Raw genomic sequence first — 23023 nt, 5'->3', positions numbered from 1 at the left:
CAAAGCATGTTCCACTTTTTGTTGCATCACTTCACCCAAATGAACACTGAGGACAAGATATTTTCCATTTTATTTGTGGATTTACACCTATCTGATCATTTCTTTCTGACCATATTAACACAAGCCTAACCATTTTCAATGAAAATTTTTTTTCTATTATCAATTCTAACTTTGGGAAAGGTACATTTAGAAGAAAAGAGTAAAGAAAGCTTTCCTGGTTATAATTTTGGTCAATGGAATATAAAGATTATCATTTATTGCAGATGGCAGCTATATAAAAAAATGATGCTGTCGATGTAAAATAAATAAAATAAAGGCTGTATTTTCACATTCTTTTCCCCAATAGCTTTAAAATAAGGTCACTTTGATGCTGCAGGAAAGAGCTTGGTTTCAGCCTCCTGTTCTACAGGTTGATACACTGGGCTTCAGTATTTGTATTAAATGAGACTCCATCTTATTTTAGTTACAGAACTTGTCCCCCCCACTTTTGAAACAGTGAAATCTGACACAAAACCTGCTCATTCACTGGTTTGCCTGTAATCTTCCTCCACCCCATCTCCCTGGAATATACACATCTTTTCATATACAATCACATTCCACTCACAGTGTACATTCATGAAAAATGACACCAGAAGCTACATTTTACCCTATAAAAGATTAAATCAACACTGACTTGGTGTCATATATATAAAGAGTTCCAATCATTGTTTAAGAAAAATAAAAAGAGAAAATAATAAGAATTTCTTATGTGTTTGGGTTTTTTTCTCCTCAAAAGCAAACTTCACAGAGAGAATTCTGCTCCTTTTGACTTAAAGGGAACCTATTTCTCAACTGAATTGCTTTCCCTACCTTATTACTTGAAAAGATTACAGTCAGGGCTGTATATTGTAGTAGCCCTATATTTAGAAGCTGGATAATAAACCACATAAATAGCACACTGAATAAAACATTAAGACATAAAAGGAGTTAAATAGAACAAAGGGCTAAAGCTTATTGTGCAGTAACCATGTCTGACCCGTTGAAATACAAAGGACTCATAATTTTAGTTAGCAAAATGCAGAGTTGGGGTTTAAATCAGTGCAGTGGCTTCGTGCTGGAGCCCCTTCCATGGCCTTGCAGGGCCCTCTGGTGGAACTGGGAATCCAGCCCGTGGCTGCCAAACAGCACTGCTAGGAAGAATGACGTTCCAAACCAAAAATAGAGAACAGGAAGACTGAGTTTTCTGGTTTCCCTGTTTCCTTGAAAGCAGCAATATTTCTAACACTAAACTTCATTTTTCAGACACACCGTTTTCCCTTAAGCAGATTAAATCCTGGAGCTTGTGTAAATAAGGAATTTTTCCTCTGACTCCAGTGGGGACAGAATCTGTCCCTAAAGTTCTGAAAGTAGAGAAAAAAAGCCCTTAAAGCTGTGAAAAACTGCTATTGATGGGGAACAATCCAGTCTGCTAGAGGACCACCTGAAACCAAAAGCATAATCAAGAGGTCTGAATTCCGGCTGATGATGACAGTTCACACTCAGAGTTAAAAGAATAAGCAGGTTTGGAGGGTGCTGCAGACCAAACCAGTGTCTGATACATTCCTCAGCATGAGCTGCTATTTTGTGCATAAAGGAACAACCTTCTGCTGGATGTTCCCATAATCACACACGCCCAGCTGCCACTCAGCCCCTGAGCCCAGTCCAACAGCACCACTGAACTCCTTATTCATCCTTCAGGGGAACTCTGGTGTTCATTTCTTCATCACCTGATGACTGATAACACACCCCACACTGACACCTCATCAAGCTTTTACCTATTCTGGCTGCTGTTCCTCCCTCATTCCCTACCAGAGGCCATGAGGTGTGTATGTCCCAGGGTGTTAGAAGGGTCACTAGGTTTGGTGGGGTCATGTATATTTGCTTGCCACTGCCAATTTTAGACCTCTCCCTTTTAACCTCTGATAAGCCCATAAATAAAACTGTCTGTGATGCAACAAGGGGAAAACTCCAGGAAACAAAATTACTACTTATTCTTCCAGATGGCTAAAAGACCAAGCTGTCCCAGTGCACCCACACACCGTGATTTATCCCTGTGATCTGCATCATCCTGCAGCTGCAGTGAGCAAGCAAACCATTCTGGCTATCACTGAACTCTTCACTTGAAATCACAAAGAAAAGGGAAATGTGAACCAATTTGGCTCTGCTTTAAGCTACAGATGTTCATTAAATATATGAATTCCAGGCATATTAATAATAATGGAATTCTCAAAAATCTAGACCTTTCAACAAGCAGCAGGCAGCTGGAAGCACTTCAGGTGAGCAGCACCATGTAAAACAAGCAGCCTCAAAAAAGCCAAGCTGCACTGGTAATTCATGGCAGAAACTGCTCAGCTGGCAGTACCAACTGATGTTCTGCAAGTCCAGCCTCCACGTGAGCTGACCTGACAAAGTGTCTTTTCAATGCTGCTTCATTTGTGGATTTTGACTTACAGCAGTGAGGTGGAAACAAATGTTTTCTGCTAGTAAATGTATGTTGCTTCATCCAGAACAGCATAGAATTGATCATTATATTGGTATTAGGTAGTCCAGGAGCCTGAAATACTGCCCAAGAGCTATAGTAAGGTTGGTGCTTATGCTTCCCTTGGCTATTGTTAGTGCAAAAGAAAAACTCTTCAGAAAAGCAATTCAGAGTAACAGTCAGACGAACATTCTGACTTGTCTTCTCCACACAGATGTACAGGGAGGGTGCTGGAATAATCTGCATAAGCAGCATCTTCAATGATCCAATGGTAATGAGAAGGAACATTTCTTCCCTACCTTTTGCCTGGTTAACTCTGCCAGTCAAAGCAATTACAGTGTTCCAATTAAAAATAGGCTACATCCTCCAAGCTGGGCTTGAGATCCAAACTTCTGCAAAGCAATGGCAGGATTGCCTGGGAGGATTGAACAGTCTCTTTCTCCCCTACCAGTCATTTGATGGTGGTGAATATTTCACAGAACAAAAGAAAGAACCAGGTCTGCCTTACACTTTATTACAGTGAAGAGGCCTCCTTTGTCAAAGGGATTGCTCAGTGGTGTTCTCTCCCACTTCTCAGAAACAAGATGGTTATTGGGTCCTTAAGATCTAGTCTCTGTTCCTGCCTGAATATTGCAGAGACAGCTGTAGAATGTTATTCTTTCAGGCACCATCTAACATGACCCAAGTCAATAATTGTCTTTTATTGGATTAGGCTCCTTAAAAATGGTAGTATTTTGAAAAGAAAAAGTCAATCTTCATTTTCATCTTAAATTCTATTGTCTGCTCTTAGTTAATACAGTTTCTTGGCCGTAGTGAGTACGCATTTGATTCAAAGGCACTGATGGTGTCAAGCACATCACTTGAGACACACTGATTGCCAGGAGCAGGCACAACATGTTCTTAAAAACCAGCTCCCCCTAAAGTATCCCAGGCTCAGCACCTCCTGCCTCATAAGCAGCATCCCACCTCAGCATGTACCTGTCAGGTTACAGCTGCTTGATCCAAGGCACACCAGACAAAGCATTTGTCAAACCCAAAGCTTGAATTCATCCCTCTTATGTGCTTCAGGACCTTTTACTTTGAAAAGTGTTAATGCTGCCTGTCGACTGTAAAAATTTTATCTCGATTGCCATCCAAGAACATGCTAATTTTATTAAACAAATGAGGCTAATTATTTGCTTTCCACAAAACAGGTTGTGCTGAAAGCTCTGAATTATTTGTTTTCCTGACGAACAAGGACACGTCTTGCTCAAACAACAGATTCCAGCACAGATTTGATCATATGTTAGAAGGTCTATTTAGGTGTTGTGTCAAACAGCAAAGATAAGGTAAGACTGGGAAACACTGGCCCCTTGAGGAGAGCTCCTCAAGCCCTCTAAATGTTCTATGATACCAAGTGTCAGACATAGAGAGTTGGAGAATCAAAAATGGGATGACTGTTTCATCTACCACATGGAACCCTAAAGGGATGGGGGATGGCATGAGGGAAACTCACATCTGGGGAAGAACAAGACACCATAGTCTAAAAAGGTGCATGAAGGCTCCAGCTTCAAGGGTACCCATTTGAAAAATAACTCCACAATCAGACCAAACTAGTCATGAAGAGCAGAACCTTTCTTTAGCCTCCCAGAGAAATCACAGTGCACAAATCTGCTTAACAGTCGAGCAGCCTGACTGTGTTTTATGGAACCTCTTTGATACGGTGGAAAGAATTCCTGGTGTCAACTACAGGTAGGCAGTCAAGCATTCTGAAACGTTATGTAAAAAATATTGTCATAATTTACATAATACATAATAAGTGTTCATCATATGAGCCCACAACACAAAATCACTACCGCTCTATTACGGGTATTTCCCTTAATTACAAAAGCAAAGTGCATCTTGAAAAGACAAAAATATCATTCCCTCTGACAAGACTCTTCCCTAAATGACAAAAGCTGCAGAAGGCTGTTCTCCAGGCTTTTCTGTGTAGTCAGCTCTGAAATGCTTTGCTAAGCAGCAGTTGTTTACAGGAAAGGTCAAGAGGGCCTAATTAACTTGTCACTGTGCATAAACCCCCTTCCTCATTGAAGTGATTGAACTAGTTTCCATAAAAGATCCCTGCAAAGCAGTAATACGGATCCTCCTCCAACACTGCGTTTGCTGGAATCACTCCTTGGGCTTTTGCTACAACATTCCAGTTATTCTCCATAGTCTGTGATTGCATTTTATAGCAAACACATACAAGTGCTGCACAGCACCTGGGAACACAGAGCTGGTGATGGGGTGAGGCAAGGAGGTGGTTTTGGTTGCTGTCAGAGACACCCACTGCTGATGTGCTCTGAGCACAGAGATACAGACAGAGCATCTCTGTGCAGGGCAGTCAGTCCTGCTTGCCAGGACTGAAGACATTTTGGAGAGCACGTGAGGAGCCTTCAGCTCCCACCTAGATGACCACTTGAAGCAGCCAGGAAAGAGATCAATAGTTTGTCTCATCTGGAGGATGGAGCCTTAAGAAATGCATCCCCACTTCCTAGTGCTGAGCTGGAGTGGATGCTAACATTAGACCTGGAACCACAAGAGTCTGGCTCAGAGCTAAGAACATTACATAAGGACTCTAGGACTAATTTAAGAATAAGACTGCATCACAAACAGCAACACTTGCTGAAGTCCCCAAGCCACCATGAAGGTGACTATGGTGCTGAGAATACAGGCATCATCATGGTGTTGCAGTCAGGCTTTTGGCCTCTCCTGAGAAGTGGTGCTCAAAGAGGTATTTTGTTAATTTATCTCCCTCCTGGGATCAAAGGTGACACAATCTTAGCACAGTTATCTCCTTTTATTTAGGACTTGCACAGATACCTTTTCACTGGCACAGGTACATCTCTCTCTCTTTCTGCTTTCAAGCTGATGTGTCTGCATGATCCTAACAGAGATGTGGCTCCAGAGATTCAGTCTGATATCTCTCCATGAAGCCAACCCAGCTTTCTGAGCTATTTCAGTCACTTGTAATGTGATAACACATTGTTCCTGATAGATAATTCCCTACTACAATAGTACATCCCCTTAAAGGCAAGATCTTTCTGGTTGCCTCACTATGCAAGTTAGGAAAAGAAGGAGCACATCACAAGCTGGTCTAAAGCACTGTTCAGAATTTGTGTTACTCAGTGAAAGAACTGACTAAGATAAGTCTGAAGGCTTTGATCTATTGCCCACCAAAGCCAATGACACCACTGTAAAGTCAGTTGATAACGACAGGATTAAGAGGGAGAAGATAAAGATACATTTCAAAATGTCTTCGGATACGGATAAAGCAAAATGACACAAACAAATCCCAATACAGATAAAGCAAAATGACACAAACAAATCCCAAAGTCCTAGCAGTCATGAAGTCACTCAAAAAAATCCTGTCTGGTGAGCTTCAGTACATAAAATTACTAGAGAGAAACCACGAAAATTTACAATAACTTTTTTTTTCTTGGTGTTATATTTTTAACCTATTGCACTGATTATAACATGCTGTCAACAGCCTCATCAATTATCCATTGCTAAAAAGTGGGCTCTAGCATGCTGCAAGTGGTATTAATTGGTCTCAGTAGCACATAATGAGTTTAAAAGCTCCTACCTGTGTGCCCCCGGGGATGGTGGCTAGAGGCGGACAACAATTTACAGCAGACCATTAACACATAGACCAGAAAGAGCCACTCAGAGAGAAGCATTGATTTGGCACAGAATCTCATCCTGGAGGCAGAAAAGGAAGCAGTTGAGTGAAAGAGCAATGTATGTAGGGAATAACATAAAAATGATGTGGGGAAGGAAAGCTGAGACGATGCTGAAGATTAACCAATATGGCTTATTACAAGACAACAGTGACAAAATCATATTCATGATTTAGTTGGCATCAGTTATTTGTTAATATTGTTTCATAATTAGAAGCAAAACAATGTCTATCACACATCACATTACCCACAAACACGTATTTATAATAACACATTATGAGCACAATACATTTCTATGAATCTGAGATAAAGGGTGGGTTGTTTTTTATTAAGATCCCTCCACACTCAAATGTAAATATACATATTTATAAGCTGCGCTACTATTTTTAAACTGCACTTGCCCCAATCATAGAAAAAAAATGTCATTTTTACTCAACATTTCTCAGGACACATTTGTTAAAGGTACCAGCTCCCACGTAGCCCTGTGCAGGAACTGGCTGGGCCTCCCAGTCACACAACATCTGTGAGCTTTCCTTTCCAGTAGGTTTGTTGAGGGTTAAACACTCATGAAACCAGCACCTCAGGCAAATATGCAAGGACTCACTTCTCTGCCAGGGTGTTAAAAACTGCATTTCAGAAAACACTTGTTCTAAAGAAAGTGCATGTTGTTAGTCTTAGTGTTAGACCTAAGATCACAAATCCTCAGTAATTTTTCGGCAAATATCTACAATTAAATCCCTCAATAGCTTATGTTTTGCCATTCATCATATAGAAAGGGAATCTAATCATCTTCTTAAACTCAGTTATGGTGATTTATTACTTGTGTGATACATAAACAGGCATTATGTAGTTGAACCCTTAGATACCACGTTTCACACTTTCAGCAAATTCTGTAAGCAGGAATACATCAAATTAATTAAAGGCAATTTATAGATTTGCATAAATTGAACTAAATACTGCTTTCATAGCAGTGATGTTAGTGTGCAGGGAATCAGTATACTGGGATTTCAACAAGCCTATCACAAGCATATTTATTTGCACCAAAAAGTCCTTTGGGAACTTCTTCCCCCTGTGGATTCCAGTTCTGATTCTTCCAAGTATGTGCCAAATAATTTGTTTATCGGTTTATCTTTAAAAATGTCAGAGACTATTCAGTTAACCCAATATTCAATTGTTGAATATAGGGATAGTAAAAAAAAAAAAAAAAAAAAAGAAACAATTCATGCCTTAGACAGCTCTACTGTCACAGCCAGGTGAAGCACTTGAATGTTGTTTAAGTTCGATAAACATCTACAAACAAAACCAAAGCAAAGGCCATGTTTCCTCATTTAGTAGTGCTTGCATAAGTTTCACTTTCACACTTCGTAAAACAATATTGTGCAATATTGTTCTCTTATTGTGAATCTTAACAAAGCCCAAACAAATCACAAAAGTGCTTACTAATACCAAAAATTAAGAGACAAAAAGTCTGCTGCACATAAACATATCTTAGCAACAAATACTGTTTTACACATTGGTGCAAACCCCAGCATCTTCAGCTGTCCTGATAGACTTTACTCCAGCCTACAAACTTCTTTTAAAAATTACACAACTAGCGTTAATAAAGAGCTCACCATGTCTACAAATCTCAGAAAGCAAAGATTACATGTAAAGGATCCACATTTTAAGGACTGATTTGACAATGTGGTACCTTTTCTGGCTTTAAGAAGGTGCTCCATCTCAAGCCCAGGTTTGCCACCCTGAATGCAAATGAACCAGTACAGGAAGGAACACACTGAGGATCTTTTACAGCTCAGAAAATAAAGACATCACTAGTCCTTGCCTACCCTGTGAGTGCCCTCTTATGGAGCACTCCCAGGCTAATTCAGAGCAGCTGAACCTAATTCACCTCTTGCATCCAGCTGAACCACATAATGCCACTGCAGCTAATGGGATTGAGTCACTGTGAAAACAGCATAAATGTTATTATTACTGGTGATCCAATATTAGCCTAAGAAAACTGCCTAGTAAGTTCTGAAATCAATGTACCATTTCTTTCCCAGGTAACTGAACCTCATTTTCTTGAGGAGAGAGATGAATTTAATCTAAGTTTTCTTGCTCTCTCCATGAGAAACATACATGAGCTTGCAGCTCGTGCACCAGTTATCACTAAATAGGATGTCATCATCTGCTCATCCTGCAATCCCATCTGTCTGTTGCTCTAAATGCAAACACTGGAATCTGATCCAAATAGCAGAGACTCCAGCTCTGGTTTCACTCTGTGGTATCATAACAAAGGCAGGAACTTTCCTACAGATTTCCTGAGGTGTGACTGAAAGCAGGATTTAACCCAGGGAATTAAATACCACAGATCAGGCACTTTGAACGTGCCATTACTGGTAGGAGTTAATGGAAGGGACAGGTATTTAGTCTCAAATCATGCACTGTGTGCTTATCAGCTGCTATTTCAGCAATTAAGTGAACTCAGGTGTTCCCACTGTTCCCACTGCAGGAGCGAAACTGGTCTCAGTAGAAATGGTTGTGTGCTGAAATAATTTCAAAAGCTTTCCCAGATTATGAAGCCATGCTGTGATGTTAGACAGGGAATGTGAAACCAGGGTTCATCAGGGTAACAGGGTAACCTTACCCCTTTGCAGGAATATTCAAGTCCAGGAATAAGTGTATCACTACCAAGCATCAACTTAGTTCTATCCAAACTGAAAGGCTGCTAAAAGCATCCAGTACCATACAAATGATATATTTTCAGAATTTGGTCTGCCTTGCAGGTAGACAGGACTCAAGTTCTCAACCTGCTAATGCAAAGAAATACAAGAAGATCTTTGAAAAGGCAGGAGAAAAATGAAATTTGGCAGACAGATGCAGCAAGGGGTGCTGAGCCCTTCAGCGTCAGTGGGCTGCTGCTTCCAGAAATGTCAAGCCTTCATTCTCTATTGGATTCAAGTGGATATTGTTGCTCACCAGAACAGCAAATCTTCAGTGTCATTTGAAAGATAAAAAGTGCTCTTACCTTGGGGACTTTGTAAGAATTTTGTTCCAGTCAAACACAATTATTTCAGTGTGTTTTTCATAGTTATTCCAGATTCCCATTTGCGGCAGCAAATAAGACTTTCTGCATCTCAGAATTTTTCTTTCACTTTGGGGACCTAGAAAGAAAGTCATATTACACTGCAATTAACGTCTGGAGTGGTGCTGTAAAATACATCTCCGCAACCAAAATCATTGTTTCACAGTGCCATCTACAGTGCAATCCAGGGCAGAAGACAGCAGTTGTATTGCTCTGTTCTTTCCAAGAACACAGAGAAATTGTGGTAAGGCAGCTCTGAATTATCACTGCATTAACTAAAGGCAGAGTTCACTGTACTAGGAATCACAAACAGAACATGCAGCTTGCTGGGGCTTTATAACCATGTGCCCTCTTGCCACCCAAATGCTGTGAAAGTTGTAAGGTCTAAGACTCCACCATAGTGCAAACACATTTCCACATGATTACATAAAGCCTCTAACAGTATGAACCAGAGATTATTAGAGAAAGGGGAAAAAAATCTTTCATTGTCTTCATAAAGGTTTGGCCAAGGCCCTGGAGTGTGGCTGCCTCAGGAGCAGAGGGTCACATCCACAGGAGCGTGTTTGTGTGATCAATGCACTGCTGCACCCTCTGACACTTCTGTCTCCCCTTGCTTCCAGCATCACCTCTCACACCCAGCCCACCTGTACCCAGAAGTTACCCTTTGAAATCATTACATGGAGACCCTTGTGCAGCAGTACTGACACACATTCCGCAGAATAACCAGCTCAAACACTCCCTTTTATAGACATTTGAGTCTCTTTGCTTTTGTTGTTTATATTTGTTCTCTCACTTCTATCCCTGGGCGCAACTTGACCTTCTGCTATAGAAAGCACGACACAGTGCAATTTGTGAGAGCAATAATAATGTGGCCTTCACTACGGAGAGGTGACAATAACCTTTTCTCATCTTCTCCACCACTCTTTTAATTTCACTCTTCTTCTGATCAATTAGAAATTTGCTTTTAAGAAACACAAAATTACACCACCACATCGGAGGCCAAAGCATCTCTAGGGTCATAAAAGCATGTAGGCAGACACCTCTCAGAAGCACTCATAGAATCACAGAATGCTTTGGGATGGAAGGGACTTTAAAGATCACCTCATTCCAACCCCCTGCCATGGGCAGGGACACCTTCCACTAGACCAGGCTGCTCAAAGCTCCGTCCAGCCTGGCCTTAACAGCTCCTTTTTGTTCAGAATGCCATGAGAAAATAGAGTAATTGCTGGCATTAAAGAGGTGCCAGGCCAGCAAACTATAATTAATCACATTTTACTCTCTCTTTGCTTTCCAATGTGGAGTTTCAGAGTGAGCCAAAATCAAAACACAACAGTTGTAATTAAAACAAAATGTGGACAAAGAGATGCCTTAAGAAAAAGCACTACCATCCTGTATTAGTCCTTTCTTCCACAAATACACATAAAATAAAAAATAAAAATAAAAAAAGTGTGTCTCAAAAGGCCTATTGAGAAGAACAAACAAAGAGGCTTTTCAATATAGCATTGACTGACTGAAATGGTTATGTGGTACATTTTTACCCATTTCATAATAGGACAGGTAGATAAATATATTCTTACAATGCTCTTGCAGAAATCAATACTGCAATACACTAACCTGGGTTTTAGTGCTTATCTGTTCCATAATTTTTATTAGAGAGGAAAATAAAACCCTGTGTAGATGCACCTACAGGTAAACACTAAAGTTGCTGTAACCTGTTCTGTAAACACATGTTAAACACTTGTAAAAGACAAGGAAATATTGATTATTCCAACTCATTCTAATTAAATGGAAGCAGCAAAAGTGACAGATGATACAGCCACCAGCATATCTTGAGGCTTTCTGATGCCTTCCAGGCAGAGATATTTCTTTTAAAAATAGGGTTGTTTGAGGGGATATTAAGGCAAACTCCTGAAACCAACGTCAGGTGGTTTATGTCAATAAAGGAGACAGGTCAGAAGAGAAGCAAGAGCCTCACTTGGTTAATAAGGGTAAAAGGAATTCCAGGTTTTTCTGGCAAAGCCATGTTTTCTGTGTGTTTTGTGAACAATGGGTTTGCTGCTGGTCTCTACCTCGTCTTAGGGCACTGCATTACTTTGGAAAGCAGAGCTGCTCATTTGATTTTATACAATGACTAGTCAGTGGGCAACTGAATCCCATCTCCATCTCCACTAAATACACAGAAAAGAAGGAAGAGGGAATTGGAGAGGGGAAGGGCTCTCAGTATTTACACCTAGGCTGGCCATGAACAGCTCCTGCTTTGCACATGAGTCGCCCCGGAGGCTACACAACTGCCCTGTGTCAGTATTTAGGGCATCCACATGCCCAAAACAAAGACTACAGCTTCTGGGATCTGAAAGGAATTGCCATGGTCAGATCTGATGTGCCTCAGTCTCAGCACAGTCTGTTCTCTGTGCCTCTGCACTTCAGAGAAGTGTTTCAAGAACAGAAACAATAAAGGTTTAAAGTTATTTGAAAACTGTATGGGTGCTGTATAATTCCTTTGACAGTAGGAATAAGATAGGGTTTTAAATTAGGTGCATTTCCTACCAATATTTACATGTTTTAAAATGCTTCTTAAGGCTACTTTCTGTAAAGAATAAATTACCAAACCATTTTGTGCAATCTTTCATAATAAGCTATTAAATAATTTAGAAAACCTTCTTCCATTAAATATTTAAAAGGCTTTAATTTCTCCATTCTCAGTAATTCCTCACTTATAATACAACAGTGCATCCCTCAAAAGACTCCTCTTCTCTGTAAAGCAATGGGTGAAAGAGGAAAGCAGTTTGAGGGCCATGTACTGTACAGGGGGATTTGCCTGCCTGAGCTTAACCCCACTGTCAGCCTGGTTAAAATCTTACCTCCTACTGAATAAGAGAACAAGAGAAAACAGAGCAACATCTGCATTTCGTAGAAGGGAGGGGAAAAAAGATCTAGTCTGGTCACTGTATGTATTTGAAAAGTGCTGCTATTTGAGTTTAAGAGGAACCAGAGACAAAAAAAAAAAAAAATCAAGAAAAGAGAGAGTGAACACCTTCTTGGCCATATCCCCCACTACAAACTGGCTAGCCCAGAGCTACATTTCAGGGCTAAACCTCTATAAACAGGTCAGGTTTTCAGCAATAGAACTTGAAGGGGGCTTGTAAAAAAGAGGGGGAGCAATTTTTTACACAGGCAATCAGTGATAGGACAGGGAGGGATGGTTTCAAACTAAAAGAGGAGAGATTTAGACTAGGTGTTACATAGCTGTGGCTGCCCCGTCCCTGGAACTGTTCAAGGCCAGCTTGGACAGGGCTTGGAACAGCCCGGTCTAGCAGGAGGTGTCCCTGCCCATGGCAGAGGGGTGGAACCGGATGATCTTTCAAGTCCCTTCCATCCCCAAGCATTCTGTGATTCTGTGATCATGTTACCCCTCGGCTCGCGGCCACTTTCGGGCGTGAGTGGGTGACTCACTTTCCTGGAATAGAGGATCGTTATCCCGGGATGGAGGGGGGTTATCCCGGGATGGAAGGTGGTTATTTTGGGATGGAGGGTCTCTATCCCGGGATGCAGGCTGGTTATCCCGGGATGCAGGATGGCTATCCCTGTTCCAGGATCGCTATCCCGGTTCCAGGGCCGTTATCCCGGTTCCAGGATTGCTATCCCGGTTCCAGGGCCGTTATCCCGGTTCCAGGGCCGTTATCCCGGTTCCAGGGCGGTTATCCCGGTTCCAGGGCCGCTATCCCGGTTCCAGGGCCGTTATCCCGGTTCCAGGGCCGTTATCCCGGTTCCAGGATCACTATCCCTGTTCCAGGATCGCTATCCCGGTTCCAGGGCCGTTATCCCGGTTCCAGGATCACTATCCCGGTTCCAGGGCCGTTATCCCGGTTCCAGGATCACTATCCCGGTTCCAGGGCCGTTATCCTGGTTCCAGGATCGCTATCCCGGTTCCAGGATCACTATCCCGGTTCCAGGGCCGTTATCCCGGTTCCAGGATCGCTATCCCGGTTCCAGGATCACTATCCCGGTTCCAGGGCCGTTATCCCGGTTCCAGGATCACTATCCCGGTTCCAGGATCACTATCCCGGTTCCAGGGCCGTTATCCCGGTTCCAGGATCGCTATCCCGGTTCCAGGATCACTATCCCGGTTCCAGGGCCGTTATCCCGGTTCCAGGATCGCTATCCCGGTTCCAGGGCCGTTATCCCGGTTCCAGGATCACTATCCCGGTTCCAGGTTGGTTATCCCGGTTCCAGGGCCGTTATCCCGGTTCCATCCAAACGGATTCCCTCCATTGGCGGGCCGATGCTGCCCCCTGGCGGCCGCGCGCCGCCCCAGCGGCTCCCCCGCAGCCCCGGCCCCGCCCGGCCATGAATAATTTAAATCGGAGCTATTAAACACTTCCAGCTCTTGTCAGTACTCGGAAATCTCATTAAATCCCGTCCGCACAGCCGCTCCGCCGAACCCCTCTCATTGTTCCCCGCCGGAACCGCCCCGGTCCCCAGGGATGCTCTCCCCGCCCGCCGCGGGGCCGCTCGGTAGCGCTTCCTGCGCCGGCACGGGCTGTCCGCGACAATTAGGGCTCCTCATTAATCACATTAACACGTTGCTGTCACAGGTTCCCTCCGCTCAGTCTCCCCTCGGGGTCTGGGCACCGCAGGGAAGTGCTCACGGGCACGGGCTCCTCGCAGGTCTTCTCTGGGAGCCCCGTCAGCCCCCAGGAATGGACTGATACAGGGAAATTATGCGTCTAGGACTCCAAATTTAGTCACTCGACCCTTACCCAGAAAGCTCTGCATCAGGCCACGTAAACTCAGCTTGATCTGACGGCTTCAAGTGTCAGTAAATCCACCTCGGCCAAGTTATTCCAAGAGTTAATTAACCTCTCTTTGAACACTGCACCTTCCAGCTTGTACCTCATGATATATTCCTGTTGTTTTCCCAGCTGGCACATCCCACAGGGACATGTCAGGTCTTTAACGGCCTCAGTTCTGCCAGTCCTTACACCAAATAAGGGTTACACCGGGTGGGAAGGCACTGTGCAAACTGAGGAAGGACACAAAGTTATCCATGTAGTAGGATCACAGGATCATCGAATGATTTGGATTGGAAGGGACCTTAAAGTTCATCTTATTCCAACGCCCTGCCATGGGCAGGGACACCTTCCACTTAGACCAGGTTGCTCCAAGCCCTGTCCAACCTGGCCTTGGACACTTCCAGGGATGGGGCAGCCACAGCTTCTCTGGGCAACCTGTGCCAGGGTCTCCCCACCCTCACAATAAAGAGTTTTTTCCTAATATCTAATCTAAACCTACTGTCTTTTACTTTTAATCCATTCCTCCTTGTCCTGTCATTACATGTCCTTGTAAAAAGTCCCTCTCCATCTTTCTTGTAAGCTCCCTTCAAGTACTGGAAGGTAGTACAAGACCAACCTCAGTGCAAGAAAGTGAAACTCTTTGGGCCCAGTTCCTCGACCCTTTTACTCCCAGAGTCAACATCTACTCTTCTGCTTCTCTGCAGGTATCTCTGAGGGAGGGAGGCCCTGTCACATCGAGCTCCACACAGCAAACTGAAGTGAGAATACTCTTTCGACAGCATGAAAATCAGCTAAGCAAGCTGGCAGCAAGCTGCAAGTGTGCGTCCTTGCTTTTGAGAAAGCCAGGCAGGTATCCTAAAAACCATGGGGGAACTGCAGCAATGCCCAGTACCTCTCAGATCCCAGCACACTCCCAACACACTTCATGTGCAACTTTTGAACATCACATTCCATTTAGACATCACTTTCTGCTGGTGGCAGCTCAGTCTGTCACCACTAGTTGGCCCTTTCCACAGGAATATTTCAAAATCACACTTAACAGCAAGTGGGGGAGATGGGGAGGAAAAGAAAACAATACCAAATGAGAGCTAAAGGAAATAAAACCTACAGCCTCCTAAGAGGGACGAATTGAACTGCTATTATATCTACATAGCATGAGGTATCGACCACACCAGACCGTCCACACACAGACAGACATCCTGTGTGCCACATGTTTGGGGGGAACTGAGTCTGTCTTCAGCAGCATCTGGAGTTCTCTAGGCGGTATCTGTCCTCACCACCTCCTTTAAAGATGAGAACAAACCTTCTGTCTGTAGTGGGCATGTTAAGATGATGTCCTGGGAGAAATATGCCTGAGTCACCCTAATTCTCTGCTCCAGACACCACAGCCCTCCTTAGCTAATAGCTCGAGTCACAATAGGGACGTGAGTGGATGATCTCTGGAAAGGTTTTTCAGTTGAAGTGAGAGTTTGTGGACTCTAAATTTGATTCAGTAGAGCTCAGGTCACACAGAAGCAGCAACAGCAGAATCAGAAAACAAATTCAAGTGAGGGACTGGAGGTGAGACCTAGAGGACTGCCACAAAACCTTAAGTCCACACAGTATAGGGAGGAGTTTGAAATGAGGCTAGTTCAGGTCCTTTCCAGGCAAGGAAGCAGTAACTTCTTCATATACACCAGTTCCAGTGTACATTCTGGGGACCTGTGGTCACCAGAACTCACAGCTTGCAGCTGTATATGCACAGCAAGAATTAGAGTTGAAAATGAAGCACATGAGTCATGCTGGCACAAATAACTGATCACTTGCAGTCCAAAAGAATAATCTCTGAGTATGAGATGATCCTCTGAATGAAACAGAATCTCATTTAGAAAATTAATTTTTGGGAAAACGTTTTAGAATCTGCTCTCTCAATTCAAAGTGAGTTCTCATCTTTCCTCCAGCAAAAAGTTCACCAAGACCAACAGGACTGCTCAGAGAGTAAAGTACAGCTATTCTGCCTGTAGAACAGAGGCAGAATAGACCCTTTTCTCCATTCAGCATTAAAAAACCATTCTGCCAAAGTAAATTCCTGAAGAGAGAGGTATCACCATCAAGATTTCATTTTTAAGGTTGCACAGACTTACCAATGTGCACAGCCAACACAGGAGATCTCATTACAGCTCAGCATTTCAACTCTTTTCAACTATCTTTATCAGAAAGAATTTTTCCTTGTGATTATCCAGCTACTTTCAGTCCCTCACAGCAGCTCAAAATCTTCCCCCCCCCAGAGCAAGGCCTGCTTAAGAGATGGGCAGGCTTCAGGCACTGTGTTCAAGGGAGAGCAGGAATTGCTTCAACCCTGTTCAAAGAGGAGGCAGAGCAGAGACAGTGCCCTGCTCCACTCCCAGCTGACCTCCCAGAAGCAGATCAGTACTCATCTAAAGCAGAGAGCACACTAAAAAAATGGGGAGAGAAACGTCTTTGAAGGAAGTCTCTTCAGCAGGATGTTCCAGGCACAGCAAATACACCTTTTCCCCTACTGTAAACTTTGCTTGCCAGGTGGCAAAGCACTGAAGTTGTTGTACAGACTGTCCTGAGCCATAAAACACTGTTTTCTATACCCTGAACTGACGGAGGAATTTAATTTCTTCCCTGGAGTGAAAAGATACCTGACCTGCTATAGAACAGGTCACTCAACTTTCTTCCCACTCACCAGGGACCCAGGTGAGCTGGCAGGTTATTTTGCAGAGATCGCTCAGAGGAGGGACAAATGGATGGGAGGGCTGAAGGAGCAAAATTCATGTCTATCTGTGCCTGTGGATGATGCACTAGGAGGTCCCAGACCTGTTCTGGGTGCAAGAAGCACATCATCACTGACTAAGGGTGGCCATTCAAACTAAGAACAAGTAGCAATCACAGGGAAATAACATGAAAATTAAGAGAGTCAGCAAGTGCAAGTGGTAAAGAAAGACTGGAGTAGCTGTGTTTGTTTAGTCAAGAAAAGACCTAACTGTCTCCTTGAAGAGGTTTATTTTAAAGAAGGGCATGATTTAAAGAAGTGGCTCTCTGTAGCTACTGCAAATAGCATGAAAGTAAATTCAGTGTCCTGCACAGATTAATTGGTGTATATGAGGAGAAACTTTCTGTGTCTAAGGGTGGAAAAGTAGTGGTACAAGCCAATCAAAATCTCTTGAAGCCTGGATTCAATTGGATGAACATGTGGGGTGGTCAAGGCTCCCTTCTTCCTCCACAGGGTTGGATGACATGTTTGCTTGGGGTATGTAACAGGAATCCATCTCCTTTATACCTTGGAGCAAAAAAAACCTGCTGGAATATGTGAGGTAGATAGTCACTGTTCAGTGTCATCTCCAGTACCCTGAACGCAGACACTCATCAAATCAGGGGTTAGTGGAGGAAAATTGTAGCAGAAAGAAACCTCCACATGTTGGTTTTTTTCATGCAGGTGGGTCAGTGTATGCTATATTTAGATATCCTTCTGGTGGTTCTCAGGGTCCTTATACAACCAAATTTGGTTCTTTCTGGTTCTACTGCATTAGAATATTATATTCTCTTGTTATTCCCAAAAACACCTCATTCACAGTAAATAGTTACAGCATGTCCACTCATGCTTCCCTAAGCTGTAGTAGGTCCTGACTGCAACAGTGTCTGTCCATTCCTGTGTCATCCATGTAACCTGGTCTCTGCCTTTGTTTCAGTGCCTGAAATGCTCCAAGAGGAAAACACAGAATAGCCAGTTTTGCTTTTAGAACACAAACATGCTTGATGAGCTGTGGATGCACACTGGCTGATGAAGAATCCCAACTGTCTGGGTATATGAGATAATTGTTCCACTTGGGACTCATTATCTAATTATTAAAAGATTCTAAGGCAAAGCATTTCATAAATACAGCACTAAATTTCCAGAAGTGCAATTATGGGCTGAACACACATTTTTTAACACCTGTGTTATCCACTACATAAGCCAATAGCAAAGTACCTTGTGCTGTGCTGTCTCTGCCAGGCTCAGGGCAGTATGTAGAAGAACTACTAGCAAATTGAAAGGTAACATTTTTTGTATTCCCATTTTGGTACCAAAATAACACAGTCAGCTTGGGATTGGTTTAAAATTCTGCCCTGTGGAGAATCTTTTGTGGCAATAACGAAGAATTAAACCTGTACACGAGGGGAGAGGCACAGGCCAAAGAGCTTTAACCCAACTTTGATGCTATGGGTTCAGAGCCTTTTACTCAGTGTTAAAAAACATTCTTTGCTTATCAGATTTATTTTAGAAAACCATTACTCTATTGAATTGGAGAATTCCAGAACTGGGTTCCTGACCCACTAGTTCAGGAATTGCTAATCAAAAGTATAAAGTGTTACATCATCGAATGACAGAGGCAAAATACTGCTTATAAGTTAGAAAGCCAATTGTGTGGCATGAAGACTTGGAGCTGGGTCAATAAACAACTGCACTTTAAAGGAGATCCCAATCTTATTCAGTCTGGATTCAGGTTAAATGAACCTGGCATATTCAGAGCCAATCTCAGAGTTGTGTTCACTTTTCTGTAGTTGGGTAACATCATGCTGGATGGAAGCACAGACCATCACACAGAGTGAACCTGCATTGTGCACAGTCTGTACATGGACTGACTCCACCTCCCTCCAGCAGGACCCTGTTTTTCTCCTTTGTAACCAGAAAAACTCCAAATCCCAATATAAATATATAAGGTAACACTCTCAGCAATTTTCATTTCCAGCAGCACCAGGGACTTATTTCCCTGGTGGAAGAGAATTTCACAAGTCCCACAAATCACATTTTGCTCCTCACCTCCAGAAAGAATTTCCTTCATCCTTCCCTGTTCCAGCCCAATCCTTCATGCCTCTTCCCCTGTCCCTTCTCAGCCCTCTCTGTTTCTTGCTTGCATACCATCTTTCCTGACTCCTCTGGGAAGTTGACCTGCTTGGCAGCAGCCTGTCTATGAGCATCAAGAGTACAGTTGGGAGGCAGGGAAAGAGACCCCACCTGAGTTTCATATTGATCAACAGGGGGAAAAGGTCTCCCTGTTCAGAGCAGGTTAATCATCTGCTGGATGCTGTTTTCATCCTTTCACAGGCACAAGGAAGCCAGGTAGAGCTCTGGCTACTGTTGCAATGAACAAGGAGCAAACCTCAAAAAATGCTGAGGGACTGGTAAGAACAGTCCCAGATACTTTTCCCGTCCAGGACAGGAGAGCAGCAGCCACAGCAAGCTGGTAACTGCTCTTCAGAAACACTAGTAGGTGTTGTTAGGGTGTTACTTCCCCCTCAGGCACCTGAATCATCAGAGGTTCCTCCTTCCAGTGCCTGTCACAGCTGATCCAACAGCACGTTTCCATACAGGAGGCTCAGCCAGTTTCTCTGGCTGAAGTATGACCACAGCCAGGCTTTGAATGAGTAACAACCTCCTCATGGCTAAAGCTAGAAACTTTCTTCTTTGCTTTTTTTAAAAAAAGAAAAAAATGGTAATCTTCCTTTTCACAAAGCTCAGAGAAGGCTGAAATTCAGGCTTTCATTTCCCAGTCTTCCTAGAAAGGATTTTTGCTTTTATCTTGCCCCTCCGTTCATGCAAAGGCCTCTTCATGATCGTGTGCATGATTGATGGGAGGAGCAGGGGGAAGGGTAAGTAGTATAATTTTGATTATGCTTTGAAATGCTCAGGGTTGGAAATGTAGCATGAGATTCCCCCCACTTTCTGTGCCTCACTTGAAGGCAATTATGAGTGCCTTAAAGACATGAGATCTGGGAAAATAATAAACTGTTGATTGTTTATTTTCAGGGTAGACAACAATCAGCTTTTAATCAGTTTCTCATCACTGCTACAGGTGAGCTATTAACTCTCTTAAAAAATAATTAGAAAACAGAAAAGAAAAATCTTCTCCAATTATTTTCATCCAGGAAACTGAGATTTTATGAAAAAAAAAAAAAAGTCTCAAGATTCACAGAGAAAAAAGTTAACTTGGTGACATGTTTAGTTCAATCTTTTAGCAATGAGATATTGTTTGCCAGAGGTTGGATTGTGCTTCCTGAGCTTGTATGATATTATGGATATTGGCATCAGATTAAAAATCAGTATTTTCAGCCACCTTGGTGGACACTCAGATATTTCTGCCGAATCTTTTTTTTTTTTCAGGGAATGGATTGCAGAAGTCTTCCATTTCTCTGATTTCTGACTATTCACAGAACCTTGGCTTTCAGATCCCCACAATACACATTTTTTCCACTTTTGAGTAAATGAGCTGTAAATTTCTGTCCTGGGGGAAACGGTACTCAAACTTAACTACAATAAAGAGAGCAACCTCCAAATTTCAATTATATTAGAATTAGCAACAGGTATGAAATGCCTCAGATACACAACTGAATAGTCACTTCATCTTACATACAACCTTACAGAAGTTTTCCTAACCAATAATCCCATTAAAATATACCCTGAACATGCCTTGTTTACTATTGCCATGGGTACCCTTACTAGTACACTGCTTCTAACTCAAATGTAACTCGAACAAGAGCAATCATGAGCACTTAGCAAGGTCCTGAGGCAGCTGCTGCTGTCCTGCTGTGCTGCTGTTGAGCTGCAGACCAACAGACATTTGCCCTTCAGGTGGTGACCAGGCCGTGTCCTGTGTGTGTCCCTGAGATGCAGTTACACAGTAAGGAGCCTTCAGTGAGAGACTGGGGGACAGACGTGGTTGGTTGTTCTCACATTGCAGGGAACTGTCCTCCAAGACAAGCAGGGATGCCCTTCCTGATGGCAGGCACTAGTCAGAGACAAGTCCTCAGACCCAGTAAGAGCTCACTGAACAAAAACATAATGGGCTGCAAAAACCCGGTCGGGCTGGGTTATGGGTTCCAAGGGATGACTCAATAAAGAGTATGTGAGGGCTGAGCTAATTAAGTTCTCCCCCACCAGGACCCCAGTGGCTGCATCTTTTTATTTAATTTCTCAATTGCCCATTGGAGATGAATTGTGATTCCTTTAGAAAGGGATTCTCCTTGTACATCGATCAGTGTTAGACCCATTTGACCTGCTGGTGTCTCTTTAAAGATTGATGAACTGGAACACAAAAGTGAAACTCTCTCGCTTTAACTGTTCCCACCTGAGTTTCCTGCACTGTGAGACACATCTTTTAAGAGGCCTATGGAGTGGTTGCATCATTGATTCAAATTCTAGGGTTATTGCACACATTTCCACAGCCTGGCACAAGGCAAGGCAGTCACACAGGCTGGAGGAAGGCCATTAGCGAAGACAGTCACAGGACTGGTTTAGATTAAAAACTGCTGTCATTAAAAATGTGCTACATCTCAGGGACCAGAGCAGGAATTTAAGTCTTCTACTTTAATGGAAACCTTAATTAAAAAAAAAAAAAAAAAAAAAAAAAAAAGGAAAAAAATCACTCAGTGGCAGGTGTTTTTGCCAAGATTAGCAAGAGAAGCTGCAGATAACTGAACCTTCACTCACCAGAGGGTACCACCACATCCAAAAAGAAAGGTACAAACTTTTAATTTAGAGGTGTTCCATTCACTAGGCAAACCCTATTCATTTTCACGTAGCTATCTACTGTCAGTTTAGTCTAATATTTCATTTTTTAACCATGGATGAAGTTCTGTCCATCTCTATCCTCCCCTAAATGGCCAAAATTCATCCTCTGTTCACAGAAAGTGTTTGGTGAGCCAAACCCAAAGGACATTTTCTAGAGAGTGCAACCACCCTAATTTTGCTCTCATGGTCCTTTTTCTAAGCTGAGGCCTTTGGGCAAATAGAATAAATACTTGAGTACTTATGGGTACTTATTTGTTCAGCTTCATTCAGATTGTGTGATTTGGAGGAGATACTTGTGAGTATGGAGTGTCTTACAGCAGCTTCTGTATGTCAGAAAGACAGAAGAACCCACTTGGAATACTGACACTGCTGTGTAAAACAGAATAAATGGGCAATGGAGGGTGTGGTTTATAATTTTAAATTATTTTTGCTCTCCAGCCAAAGACAGCTGGATTCTTAAACAATTATTTTGTCCTTTTAAATTTGACTGCTCAATTGTACCAGAATTCTTAATTATTTCTCTGCTTGCAATAGCACCATCCAATTTATTACCTGACAATAGCAGTATAGCATAAATAATCTATCGCCTTTTTAACCTGAAGGTCTCAGCATCTGGTCTTCAAGAATATGAAAAATTTCTTATTTAATAATGGAATATTCCTACAACAGTCATCCTAACTGGAAAGTATTGCTTTCTGAAGCTTCCTGTTCTCCACTCAGGAGAAGTTAGCAGAGCTCTCTGAATGCAGCACTCAAGCCTGGAGTAAGTTCCATTGCAACAGTCTGGACACAGGTTATCTGAGATTCCTTGGAGCTTTTATCCACCAGAGACCTCTGGCCCACTGGTCCCCTGAGGTGCATGTCCCAAAATACAGAACCACAACCATATGCTGTCTGTGTGTTGTACAGTGTGGAGCAAAAATGATGAATTAAAGGGAGAATCCAGAGGTTGTTCCCTTAGCACAGAGGACCAGTAACAGTACCTCTGCTGTGCCTGGGTAAATTTCAGCTGGATTTGCACAAGGAACAGGATTTTTAAAAAAACAATCTCCCAGAAAGATCTTCTGGACACCGTGTAATAAAAATACAGACAGACTAAGCTTGACAGGTTTGCAATTAATTTGCCTTGGCTCTTATTTACATCTTGGATTCTGACAGTCTTGTTCTGGACAAGAAACACTCCCATCCATTACTCCTAATGGAGCAAAATCCACGGCAAGTGTTTGCTACTCATTCAGTGACAGAAGTAATGTGTTTAATCAAAAGCTATAGCAAAGCTATTCACAAAGTGAATAAAACAAGGTAAAACAAAGTAAAGCCTGAAGCTTGGAGGATACCAATGTCTCCTCAACGCTTCACAGTTTGCCAGGGCATTACTGGGTAGAGTAGGAAGAATAAAATTTGCCTGCCCAAATC

The 23023-nt window shown here is 42.7% G+C and overlaps 1 protein-coding gene across 8 annotated transcripts in view; it reads right to left on the bottom strand.

The window, feature by feature from the left end:
* The window catches only part of TAFA4 (TAFA chemokine like family member 4), a 79138-nt gene that overhangs the window by 38041 nt on the left and 18074 nt on the right, over positions 1 to 23023 (bottom strand). For 7 of the 8 annotated variants that reach the window (XM_051788835.1, XM_051788830.1, XM_051788831.1 and 4 more), the window contains exons 2-3: positions 9203 to 9338; positions 6102 to 6217 (exon numbers count right to left, since the gene is read on the bottom strand). In XM_051788835.1, coding sequence (XP_051644795.1) covers positions 6102 to 6217; positions 9203 to 9282 — 196 coding nt within the window. In that variant the 5' untranslated portion in view covers positions 9283 to 9338. Of the gene's footprint in view, positions 1 to 6101; positions 6218 to 8821; positions 8981 to 9202; positions 9339 to 23023 lie in introns of those variants that run through there. The other variant, XM_051788836.1, reaches the window with a different exon arrangement.

Source organism: Manacus candei, unplaced genomic scaffold (genome assembly GCF_025592945.1).
Source record: "Manacus candei isolate 608988 ecotype Guabito, Panama unplaced genomic scaffold, ASM2559294v1 h1tg000025l, whole genome shotgun sequence".
NCBI lineage: Eukaryota > Metazoa > Chordata > Aves > Passeriformes > Pipridae > Manacus > Manacus candei.
Note: the sequence above shows the minus strand (reverse complement) of the source record. Positions and strands in the feature narration are given on the sequence as shown.